The sequence below is a fragment of the Delphinapterus leucas genome, chromosome 16 (assembly GCF_059928025.1).
Source record: "Delphinapterus leucas isolate spDelLeu-1000000601 "Yukka" chromosome 16, BTC_Dleu_Yukka2, whole genome shotgun sequence".
Taxonomy (NCBI): Eukaryota; Metazoa; Chordata; class Mammalia; order Artiodactyla; family Monodontidae; genus Delphinapterus; species Delphinapterus leucas.
This window is the reverse complement of record NC_143144.1, coordinates 13019591-13032917: the sequence shown is the minus strand read 5'-3', so window position 1 is coordinate 13032917 and position 13327 is coordinate 13019591. Positions and strand designations below refer to the sequence as shown.

The following is a 13327-nucleotide window of genomic DNA, read 5'->3' as shown; positions in this document are numbered from 1 at the left end:
ATTCAGTGCCTTTGATAAAGATGGGGACACTATTTTAGATGCAACTATGATACATGCCTTTTGCTTACAAAGCAAATATATAGCCATCTCTTTGGACAGTGATTTCTACACCCTCATAAATTAGAAGGATGTGAGTATCACTGAACATTTCACAGACATTTCCCAGAAAGCTTTCTGCCAAGAAAAATCAATGTGCTGATTCACCAACTTGAAGCCTATTTTAATTATTATTCCTCGAACCTGCACCAAACTTAGAGACAGTTTCCATGTGTTTGAAAAAGTGGGGGGGGGGCATTCCTGAAAACGTTGCCTTGCCATAGCTCTAAGCACAAGCCCCAAAGAAATTTCTCTGGAGTGTTGTACGTAGGAGGCTGAAAATATCCACGTGTTACGTGAGGAATGAACAGAGGATATGAAGAGAGGGCTTTGTTTAATGCTTGCAGAACAGTATGGATTCTCTCCTAACCTTCATGCCAAGCAAAACTACATGCAAGGATGTTTTAAGCCAAATTACAGAACTTCACCTGTACAAACAGAAGACTTATATGTATAGACTCTCCAGGCTCTCTCAGTATTTCCCTTACTAGGATCAAGTAGAGTTGACCAACCTGGTAAAACGTTTCCAAATTCTAGGGATAGAGTTGATTTTCTTTCCTTCCTGTCCTCTTAATTATATTTACTACTTCAAATCTATTAAAATATTTCTCCTTGTTGCTTAGTAATACTTTATTAGGAAACCGTCATATCAATGAACCATTTTTCCCTTAATTTACTTTCCCAGCTCAATGCCCTCCGGCTACAGTCGAAGTGTGGGGCATTGACGTACACATAATTCTGATAAATATTTGCTATATTAATTATAAGGAGTTTATTAAACATTCAACAGCATTTATTGAATATCTACTGTTTGACAGATAATGTGCCAGCCACAGGATGAGGAAGACCTGCTTTCTATCATTAAGGAAATCACAGAATCTAGGATAAAAATAGTTCGGGGTTTGGTATGTAAATTGCAGAATGAATAAGTATTTTGGACTTCAAGAAAGAACAAAAATAAAGCTTTATATTCTGAGGATAATCTTTTAAGCTTAAGATAAGATTATTTGGGTGAGGGAAGTGTTATTAATACTTCTTTGCAACTGAGAGTATAGCCTCCTTTTCCATTTCCCGTTCGTATAGAACGTCTTGTGTAACTCAGATGAGAGCCGCCCTGGATCTGGGGGATTATTTGGGGAGTTCCCAGCCCAGGCCAAGAACTGTAGGGTCTGAACTCTGTGCTGAGTCTTCCCGGTTCTACCAGAGTGACCACAGTCCTAACATTGTGCTAAAGTGCTTGGGTGTCCGCTTCCACATGTCCGAGTGCACCGTCTATCTCTGTGTGTGAAGCTGTGAATGTAATGTGTGTCCAGTTAACAACAAGCCTAACCCTTGTCCATCTTGGAGCCTGGTGACAAAATATTATGCAGTTCCAAACTTATGTTGAACACAGTCACTTTGGGAACTTGTTTTTCTTTTTTCATCTTTATTATCTCAACACGAGCCTCCTTTCTCAGGCAGTGACACTAAAGCCAGAAAAAGAAAATGGAATATTCCTAGTTCTCAAGAGCCCTGGGCTTCTGTCCCTGGAGTCAACCTCTTGGGGCTGGAATATTTATTCTCACAGCATGAGTCCCAGTAGAGGCGGAATTCCTACAAAACAGAGGCATGAAAACACCAGGAGAGACAGCATAACCTAGGTCCATAAAGGCAAGTAGTAAAATTGACCTGCATCCTACTATGGGGTGGCGTTTGCACTGCTGTGCCAAGTTTGTCACGCATGACATATATGAGAAAAAATATGGTTTTAGAGGAGGTGGTACAAGTAGGGCTGTCAGGCTGAAGAAAGGACCAGCATTTTGGGTGCTGTATTCTATACAGTTTCAGTCCATTTCGAGAAATACCACTGAGAAACCAAACACCCCCTGCCCAGCAGCTCTACTTGTAAGGTTGTCAGGCCTTAGGTGATCATCCTGGAATAAAGCGGTATTTGAAATAAAATTCCAGGTTTACCAACAAACTGTGAGAGTTCCTTAGAGATCATTGTACTGAAATAGAAGTAAATAACTCTGAGGGATACATAAAATCAGAATTTTTCAAGTGTTCTTCAGTTAGAGCATTTACATTCATCATGGTAGTTATTTACCTACCGCCCTGACTCTATTTCACCTGTTTGCTATTAGAAGGCAAATTGAGATGCTTTCATGTTGTTAATGAGTAAGAGCGTATGGGGACAACCCATTGAGTTTAAGGGTAAATGGCGCGCGTGGCAGAGGCCATGTAATTACCTGGTGACAGAACTGGGCCAAAAGCTCAGGGCTCCTTATGCTAAGTTAGAGCTTCTTTGTGATACCTTCACTTGTCCTCTGAAGCTCCTGGGATGTACTGTCCAGTTTTTCAGCCATACGTCCCCATCTGGGAATCGTCTCTACTCGGATAAGTATGGGGCACCCAGAATGATCCGGAGGCTCTGCCTCTGTCTTGTGTTGTCTCCATCAGGCTTCTCCACTGTGCCTGTGCCTTGGCACCCTTTTCCTTCCTGAGATTGACCTGAGGCAGCTAACTCTGCATCAGAGCTGTGCCCTCCCCTTCTCACAAGTGATGCAATGAACTTGCCCATCTGCACACAGAGGGGTGGACAGAGAAAGCTGCTATGCCTTCTAGATCATTAGCCCCTGCAGCTTCTTATGCTTTTTTTTTTTTTTTCCTGTGAGAGTCTAGAACTATTATATGTGAAAGAGTAAATAGAAATGGAACTTATCTGGAGACTCAAGGCTAGATTTGAAGTCAAGGATGATTCAGGGTAATATGGTGAACCAGCAGAAAGACTACAGGTAGGTGATGGATAAAAGAGAGCAGAGCCAAGGGGAATACAGGACCAGAAAGCTCACTTCTCTTATCCATCTGGTAGACCCTGGAGAACAGAGAATGGGAGAACAGGGTCGGGGGTGCGTGCGTGCACACGTGTGTGTGTGTGTGTGTGTGTGTTGGGGGTGCTTTCTTCACGTGTAGTTTATTTAGGCTTGATTATTTTACTCTCAATTAAAGTGGATAATCATGAAAGCTCTGCAAACCTCATTCATATGGATTGAAAACAATTTGATTCCCATCTGGGGGGATGATCTTATGTAAATGCTGAATACCTTTTCTAGTGACAAGTCCTTTGAGAAATGCATGTGTGGCTATGTCTGGTTTTAAACACTTCACTACATCTTTGATTACACTCCTAAATTTTCCAAACTCAAAAGAATCTGTTTTTCTTATTTTCTTTTTCTGAAAATGACCTAAGAGTTGGACATACATTTCTATAAACAGAGTCAGTAGACAGTATGTAAAAGCAGTTTTCATTCACAAGAGATTTAAAAATAATTCGATAATTAAACCAGTAACAGAAGAGCTGACGTCTTGGACGTCTTTCTTTTCTTCCATTCTCAGCATCATATAAAGGACAAGGATGAGGAGATAATCATGTTTAAGTAGAGTTGTTATTAACCTTCACAGTTCTGCTAAAGCTTACGTTTCTTCATTTCTTAAATTTAATTCTATTTCTTTTTAAATACAGGAAAGAGTCTTTTGAGAGGGAGGCAAGATAGGAGATTCAAAGAGAATGGGAATTACTGATATACAGGGAGACTTGAATCAGCATTCACAAATTTATTAGTGCCAGGCCAACGTGAGTAATAAAATATAGATGCACTTGCTCACTAGACATTTCACAGATTAATAACATAACATTCTGTAGTTTGCTATACATGTTAGAAAATAGTCTCTGTTTTTTCTTATTCTTTGGTCGAATGTGGGCCAAAAAAATAATTCTTTCAATTATGCCGATTTGCCTTTTTTTGCCCTCGTCATGTGATTTCAAATACACTGGTGGAGGGTTGCTTTGACCGGTTCCCATCAGGTTTAACTAGAACGGTATTAAACCATTATGTTCAAGTTAAAGTTGACTTTTTATTACCTAGAAAGAGTTAGGTACCTCCTGGCACCAACAGGATGACTTTTTCCTCTTCTTAGCCACAAGAAAGCTCGATATACCCTACCCATTGCTCAAGTGGACCTCAAAGAATCACTTTCAGGGGACACCACCCGCTGAAGACTAAAGAGTAATATTTATCAACATTAAATAGAACTCGGTGAAATATGCATAAATACATCGTCATATAAACAGAACACAAAATTAAATAGTTCAGAAGCACAGACACCACTGAGTACACTTCCACCGTTGTCAACACCTGCTGTAAACACCAGCTCACACTGAACACAAAAGCAGCTTCTACCCTGGCTCCGCGTTCACACCGCGGAGACCCTGTACAGAGGGAAGATTTCTCCTCAGCCCCCCACCTCCCACCCCTCCCACTCCCCACACAGCCCACAAAAGGAAAAAAAAAAAAGAACCCTGACACCTACAGCAGCAACACAGACGACGGCTACAGCAGCAGCCCTCCCCTCCCCCAAATAGAACAGTTAGCGTTTGGGCCAATTCAGAAGAGAATACAAAATCACTTTTTAGAAATGTACTAAGGAAATCAATTTGAAGCAATACTTTTCAAAGTGTAATACTTTCTTTAGAGGACTTATGACTTCACGAACCCCACCCATTCCTGGGTAAAGGTTGCGCAATGAACAGCAGAAAGCACTGGCCCCAGCTAAGTGACAAAAGGTGTAAGCCCTTTTTCATTTAAATATGTCAAGTAGCAAGAAATCAGATCTCCTGTTCTTCTTTGCCCCTCAGAAGGTCTCTTCTGCTTTGCTCCGTGTAATGCTGTGTATGCCATTCAAACGTGTCACTATTACTGAGCTTCAAGCAGGTAAGATAGCAAAGGTTTTGTTTGGAAACATTCAGATTTGGACCATTAAATTCAGACATGTGGATGTGGTTCATTCTTAGAGCTCAGAGGGGCCCCCATTCGATTTAGCTCTGTTGAGGGTGTCCACAGGGGTAACAGCTTACTCAGAGTCTGGTCGAACCCTGGTGCTCATCTGACTCACCAGGCTGACCGCTCCACACAGACCCGCCCAGAGGGCCTGGTTGTTCATTGCTGCATAGTCTCCGGGAAAACAGCCCTGGTCTCCAAAACACTACACGGGGTTTAAGTTCACTTTCACGTTGTGTTAGGATCCTAGAGAAACGTCAGTCACCAAAGTACTGAAAGAATATATTGCCGGAATAATTTGCCGGTTCAGTGATTCCCACTGTATTATATACACTGTGTGTGTGTGCGTGTAATTCACACACACACACACACACACACATATATATACATATATACTTATGCATCTTTTATTTGTACGAAACTTGAACTGCACAAAACAGTACTTTGCAAGAATCAAGAATCAAGTCCACAAATAGAGTTCAACGACACACCAATGAGAAGACGGGGAGCTCTACAGGGACGAGAAGGTGAGGCTTTGCAACGTACGAAAGAATTTCAGAACCACGGATTCACTAGCCTGACGTGTTCCACGTGGGATGTGGATCGACACTTTGGGGACCCTTGGGGAGGACAGGGCAACTGGGCCAGCTAGTTATCCTCACCGAGATTCCAGAGCTAATGGGAATGAAAAGGCCCAGGCAGACCAATTTGGGTATATAATTGCTATGAAACAATTATTTCTTTCTCTTTAAGAAAAAACAAAGTCTATTTCAGAATAAATTTCTTCATATCCAGTAATATGCTTATTTATTTATTTTTGGCTGAATTGGTATTTGACTTTTGATATGAAAATGGATTTATTTAATGGATCGGTAAACAGGCAGCTTCTTTCACATCTGGGTGATAAAGACATTTTTTATCAGCGCCAGAAATCACCCCCCCCCCTCACCTCACTCCCTCCTAAGGTCTGCGGGTTGATGTGTGCGTTTGGTGACTGCTACTGACAACACACCTCATCCTACAAGGCCTGCTCGGGCGCCCGTTTGTGGAAAATGACTGACTGTCTTTGCTGGTACTGCTGCTTGCGCCTCTTCCTTTTGTCACACTGGCACAACAGTAGCATCTTGAAAGTGGTTCTGAATGTTTTGTTGCACAGGGCATAGCACACGGGGTTCACGGTGCTGTTGATGTAGCACAGCCAATAGCCCAGATTCCAATAGGTTTTGGGGATGCAGCTGTCACAAAAGGTGTTCACCAGAACCATAATGTTGTAGGGGGTCCAGGTGATAATGAAGGCAAGCAAGATGGCGCTGAGGGTCTGGGCCGCCTTCTTCTCCTTGATGAGGGACATCCGTTTCCGCTTAGTGATCTGGCTTCTGGTCTTCAGAGCAAACCTCTTGGCCAGAGTAGCTTCCTTAAAGGACAGAGGCAGAGTGGCCGTGGTCTTGCCCACTGAGGAGTTGACATCAGAGGCCTTGGCCGTGTCCATGGCTGACTCCAACTGGATGGGAAGCTTGGAGAAGCTTTTCTGAAAACTGCCTCCGTCGTCCATGCTCTTTTGGGCCTGGAGTTTGCTGGCTTTCGTCTCTAAGTCCACTGCCCCCAGCTCCTCCTCCGGCACCTGCAGGTTGTCTGACGAGGGTAACTTGGTGGAGCTGAGGATGGTGCTGTGACCCGGAAGCTTGAGCACGATGGAGTAGATGGCTCTTGTCTCCGAGCCCATGTCCTCCTCGTCGGAGGAAGCAGAATTTTCCAGGGAGGCAGCAGCGTCGTTGTTATTCCAGCTGTCGCTGCTGCTGTGGTCTTGGTCAATCTGCTCGGCACTGGGCTTCCAGCTCTTCGTTGTGAACCAGAAGTGGCAGCGTCCGTACTTCCTCCTGGCTGAGCGTTTCATGCTTTGCTGTTGAAGCTCATAGCTGCTGCAGCTTCGAGAACTACCTGTGGGATGGACAAAGGTCTCTGCCTCTGCCTCTGTCCCAGAGGCCTGCAGCCCAGCAAGCTCTTTGGTACGTTTTTCAGTTTCCTTATAGATCCTCCAGTATAAAATAGTCATGATGGTGACAGGCATATAAAAGGCGGCGATGGCCGTGCCGAAGGTGATGGTGGGCTCACTGAGGAACTGGATGAAGCACTCCCCTGGAGGCACAGTTCTCTTCCCAACAAAGTATTGCCAGAACAAGATGGCAGGAGCCCAAAGGATGAAGGAGATGACCCAAGCCAGACCTATCATCACACCAGCTCGCTTTGTTGTTCGTTTGGCTCGGTACGTGAGCGGCCTCGTGATGGAAAAGTACCTGTCAAAGCTAATGACTAGAAGATTCATGACGGAGGCATTGCTAGCCACGTAGTCAATGGAAAGCCAGAGGTCACAGGCCAAGTTCCCTAAAGCCCATCGGTTCATGATGATGTAGGTAGTAAACAGATTCATTGAAATGACCCCAATAATCAGGTCGGCACAGGCCAGACTTAAGAGGAAGTAGTTGTTGACGGTCTTCAGTTGCTTGTTGACCTTGAATGCCACTATCACCAGGATGTTGCCGATGATGGTCACCAAGGCCAGGACGCCCGTTAAGAATGCAATGAAGACCACCTGCCAGATGGTATGACCTCCCAGAGGGTCACTGGTGGTGCCATTTGGAGAGGAGGAATTCCCAGCTGCCCGAGAAATGTTGTAGCTGCCAAAATGAGTAACCGTTCCTGGGGGCAGCCCTGCATCGGAAGGGCCGTGAATCCAGGAAGAGCTGATGTTCGGAAACAAAGGTGAGGTTGTATTGTTATTGTGCAAGGTCATGGTGACTCTCTGACATAGTCTGGGGAGAAAAGAGAAAAGATGGAGTCAGGACCATTTCTGCCTTCATTTGATTTGTTCTTTGCATTGCATCCTTTAAAAGTAGCACTCCTCCTATTACTGGATAATAGGACCTATATTAGAGGCGAACCTGGGAGAGTCCAGCACATCAGTTCATCCCCTTATTTTAAAGCTGAGGAGTTGTCAACTTTATTTCGATAAAAATAGATAAATTAAATAAAGGTGAACAGCACAGGGCAGGCAGAGATCGATTTGTTCAAGGTAGGCAGCACGATTGGCTGGTGACATGCACTGAACATTGTGCTTTTTCTCCACAACTTCCACCTTTCTAAATACAGACCACATATATTTCCGCATGATGTTGTCATCAAACAAGATCTTCCTTCCTTCTCTTTCTTTGAAAAGTAGGGGAAAAATAGTAGCTGCATATATGATACTCATCCAGCATAGCTTTATCATCACACTACGTGAGAAATTGATCTTATTCATTTGCATTTTATCCACCTGGGCATTTTCCTAACCCAGGCTTCAAACATAAGCAACTTTAAGGCAATTCCAGCCCCGTAAGCCTCACTGGAATAAGCAACAGCAACCTGGAGCAAGGGGGGAAATACGCATAAATCACTTTCCATTATATTATCTCTTTAACACACAGTTAGAAAAAGTAATGTATTGGGCTCCCCTGGTGGCGCAGTGGTTGAGAGTCCGCCTGCCGATGCAGGGGACGCGGGTTCGTGTCCCGGTCCGGGAAGATCCCACATGCCGGGGAGCGGCTGGGCCCGTGAGCCATGGCCACTGAGCCTGCGCATCCGGAGCCTGTGCTCCGCAACGGGAGAGGCCACAACAGTGAGAGGCCCGCGTACCGCCAAAAAAAAAAAAAAAAAGAGGAGCTGTAAGAGTAAATATGGGGAATTGACATGGATGTTGGAAAGAGAGAGGGTAATTCTCTGTTCCTTGGGATTCCTGGGTGCTGGTGACTCTATTTATACCCACATGGAAAAATCTGTGAAGCAAGCAAACACAGAGGAGAGATGGGTAACTCTCTGTTCCTTGGGATGCCTGGGTGCTGGTGACTCTATTTATACCCACATGGAAAAATCTGTGTTTGCTTGCTTCAAGCAAGCAAGAGATATGGGGGAAGGAGAGAGATGGGAGGGAATGTGGGGGAATAGAGACAGTATGATCATCATGGCCTCTCAAACCTAGATCTAGCCATTCCTGAAGTCAACACTGCCTCTTTGAACTTGCCAGTTATGTAAGCCAACCATTTCCTTTGCTGCCTGGGCTACCTGAGAAAGGTTACTGTCATCTGTACCTGAAAGGGTCCTTATTAACATAACTGTCATCTGCTACATCAGCACTTCTCACTGAACCACTACTAGCTTTAGGGCATTAAGATTGGTGCCGCTGAATTCCATAAGTCAAGACTCTGCCTTCCAAGGACTTACACCTTAGATGAGATACAGGACATGGATAACATAATTTTAAAAAGCACGTAGTTTTTAAGGAAATGTCACATTGTTCACTGCAAATAACACATTATGTTTGTACAAATTAATATCAACTTATTTTGCCCAGTTGACCGATAATAGTGAAGAATATAAGTCGGAATTTTGGAAATAAGCCGGAGATCAATTCTCTCTTTCAGTTCATTTCTGTGAATCGTGAGGGCAATGCACGTTATACAATATTCCAGTAAAATCATGCTTTGTTGGAATACAGAATATAAAAGAAACCAGAATTGAGGAAAGACACCTACACTTAGGACCAGCTTTCTATAATGGGTTGATTAAATACCTGTCCTGGTGTTTCTGGTGTCTAGGGGTATCTTGCCTCATCATCAGAAAACCTGTGAACCACAAATTGTTAGGTGATCTTTGACCTGAAATCTTTGGCATACTTACCAGTAGCCATTGTTCTTTTTATAATTCAACACTAATTCACTATCTAATATCACTTAAAAGTTTCAGATACTGTGTGCATTAGCACTATGCCTGAAAAAACAATGTACATACTTTAATTAAAAAATAATGCTGTTAGAAAAATGGCACTGATAGACTTGCTTGATGCAGGGTTGCTACAAACTTTCAATTTGTTAAAAATGCAATTATCTGTGAAGAGCAGTAAAGCTAAGTGCAATAAAACAAGATATGTCTTTCCTGGCCTAAATAGAGACTAATGTAACCAGAAATAAATCCATGTATATACAGTCAATTGGTCTTTAAATACTCTAGCAGAGACAGAGCTTTGAGATAAAGTCTTTTGAGCTGCAAACACGTTGATCTTTGAGCATTAAGGGATGGTGCAGTGGCCTAAACATTAGGCAAATAAGAAAGATCTCCCTCCCCCAACCTTCACTCAGGTCCCTGTACCTGAGACATTTTCCATCACCTTTTCTCTGGGCTCCATGCCACTGTGCCATATTCATCTCATAAAAAGGATCTTCCCATTCTGGAGGCTTGACAATTGATGTCTTGTTAGTACACAGTATGACATCATTAGAACCTGATCTAAAGTTCATAAGGACTTCAACACAGAATATCTAAAAGTTCTTATTATACATGATAGTCACTCAACGCCTTTCTTCCTGTACAGCTATCCTTTCATAATTAATATGTGACTTCCTAAGAATCAGGGGTTCTAGTTGAGACCGAGATGAAACAACGATAAACCTGGACTAAATGTATTCTGTTTAAGGTGCTTTTTCCGAGAAAGGGACGTCACGTCTATGCTCCATGCTCTTTTCCTCATCCTGACTCAACAGCCTCTATGCTGTACAGTTAGTATATTTTGAGTCAAGGGAGTTCATGGTTAGTGCTCATTGAATTGACTTATGTTGGTGAGGAGAGCTAAGGGAAACATTGCTTTTTAATGCTCAGGAAGAAACAGGTGGTGGGAACAGAGAGGCCTGTAAGCCTGCTGACCTTAGTACTTTGCAAGTGGTCCCAGGCAGGAGTTCTAGGAATGCAGCCTGCATAAGGGCAAACGGGGTTATCACATAGGAGCAGAAGGGGGGGGGGGGTGGTGGTGGCTCTAGATCCGCTCTGGGATTTACAGCAGGTTCCTGTCCAGGCTGGGAGCTGGGGGCTGTGGGGTCCCTGGGACATTCAGGGCGTTGCTACTGAAGTGGTACAGGCCCAGCCTCCAGGCAAGGAGCTCAAAACTGAACATGATCCTGCCGGTGGGCGAGACAAGCACCTTCCAGAGCCCTCCTGGATTCTGGGAGGAGGGTCATCCTTCCATGTGGGTTAATTACAACTCTGTACATATAGGATGGTTCTTGATTTCATCTCTGAGTATATATAGATTTCCAGACCGTTTTCACTTCATTCCATCTAGCAGCACAAACAGAACTGATTCACTTAGTTTTTCAAAATGTAAGTCAGGAGCCAATTAGTGGGCCAGCATGAGGATAAAAAAGAAAAGGAAATAAACAGAATTGAATGGGACATAGCAGAACACGAACCACATAATGATAACAGTACTGTTTCATAAAAGTTCTGATTAGCGCATGTGCACACACACACCCACACATTCAATATATAGTCATGATGTAAAGTGTATTTTGTACTGTGGGTCACATTCAACAATGTTTGAAAACCACTGCAGTTGATAGTTTGACATCTTTTTAAAATTTAAAAGGAGTAAGGGAAGGAGAAAATACGAAAGAACAATTTGAGAGTACTAAGTTTAGAGGAAAGCGAAGGACACTCATGAGAAATTAACTCCCTTCCCCCTAGTTATGGAATAAAATTTTTCTGGGATTATAAATCTGTAAAATATATCGATAACTTAAAAAAATGTTTAAATATCTGATATGAAAATACATGTGAAAGTTCTTAGAGAGTCCTAAAAGGCCAATATAAATCTGAAGCCTTTGTCTAAATCAATTCTACCTCTATCATTATTATTATTTTAATCATGAAGGCTCAGGGAAAAAAAGGAAAAATATCTTGCAATTCACAATCATGCTTTTTTCTAAGACCAATTATTTAGTGCTTCTTCCATATTCGAAATCTGGTATGCATCATGTTGCAGGGCTTGTTTCGGGTCTCTCTTGGACTGCGTTCTTTGCTAAGAGTGTCTCTGTTTTCTGTCATAATTCATCACAGTATTCAACAGCTAAAATGACTTTTCCCGAAACTAGCTTGGTCGGGCACAGGAAATGCCACCGCCGACCACTAGGTGGCAGAGCGGACTCGGAGAACAACCTCTCCAGCAGGCGCCAAAGAGCCGCCCGTTTCCCCAGGCTGGTGATGGGGAAACTTCAGCTTAGTTCAGTCATGCAGTCCGTGAAGGATATCAAACAGGGTCAACACACGCTCGGCAATCAAACATGTCTTTAAAGGGCATCCAACCTTTTCAGATGCGCACAGGCAGAATCAAACTTTGTGAACTCAGCTCGTGTTATTCATTTCAAGCCGCGGGGAGGACAGATGTGCCCTAATATGGTGCAGTCACTCCTGGTGCAAAACAGAACATCCCAGAAGCCAAAACTGGAACAGAATTCCATTTAAAAAGGACAAAGCTTGTTTTCAAAAAGTGGATGCATCGTGCTGCCTCCCTTGGTTGCCGCCTTTCATACGTTTTATTCAGTTTGACAACAAAAATGAAGGCTGCTTGGAAAAGCACTTACATCAGCACTGCCTAGGCATAGCAGTTGCTACTGAAATAACATGGTTTTTACCTTAAAAACAAAAGCCTAAATGGGACTAATGATTATCTGCTTCAGCACTCTCAAGCCTTTGTTATTAGAATTTCTAGAGAAATGAAAAACAGAGGTGAAGCAGTTCTTTTAAAATATCTGGGGGCTTCCCTGGTGGCGCAGTGGTTAAGAATCCGCCTGCCAATGCAGGGGACATGAGCTCGAGCCCTGGTCCGGGAAGACCCCACATGCCGCGGAGCAACTAAGCATGGGTGCTACAGCTACTGAGCTTGCGCTCTAGAGCCTGCGAGCCACAGCTACTGAGCCCACGTGCCACAACTACTGAGCCCACATGCCTAGAGCCCGTGCCCGGCAACAAGAGAAGCCACCGCAATGAGAAGCCCGTGCACCGCAACAAAGAGTAGCCCCTGCTCGCCGCAACTAGAGAAAGCCCGCCGTAGCAACGAAGACCCAACACAGCCAAAAATAAAAATAAATAAATTTTAAAATAAATATCTGTAAGCCCACTTTGCCCACAGGAGTCCATGCACTCCCCCTGCAGTCCTTTTCTGAGGAAAAAAGGGGGACAGAGTGCAGCTGAATTCTGTTCTACTGCAAACCTTTATGACCTAAGGTACGTTCAGTATGGTTTCAACATTCTGCAAATTCATTGTTATTTATTAATATTTTGAAGACCGTGCTTTTGTAATGTTATTAGAGCTAACATAATTGTAGAAATAATTCTGATTGGAAATCTTTTTAATGAAAACAGTCATTTGGGCTAAATATTTCTTACATCTCCATTTACATACTGTAAGGACATCTGGGAAGAAAGTTCTTCTGGCTTGATTTTGACTTCTTGTGATTACTTTAAGTTAGAGTAGCTATGATATTTTTCAAGGTCCATATTTATCAGAGTATTTATTTTTGTATCTGGACATAGTCCATACATGTGATTTC

The 13327-nt window shown here is 43.2% G+C and overlaps 1 protein-coding gene across 1 annotated transcript; it reads right to left on the bottom strand.

The window, feature by feature from the left end:
• Positions 1-2903: 2903 nt before the first annotated feature.
• Positions 2904-7826, bottom strand: CHRM3 (cholinergic receptor muscarinic 3). The gene has a single exon (XM_022553083.2). It carries the CDS (start codon positions 7702-7704, stop codon positions 5932-5934), a length of 1773 nt encoding a protein of 590 aa, XP_022408791.1. The 5' UTR covers positions 7705-7826; the 3' UTR covers positions 2904-5931.
• Between the last annotated feature and the right edge of the window lie 5501 nt (positions 7827-13327).

Excerpts from the sequence above, each read along its gene's own strand:
- CHRM3 (XM_022553083.2), bottom strand. The coding sequence starts at position 7,704 with ATGACCTTGCACAATAACAATACAACCTCACCTTTGTTTCCGAACATC.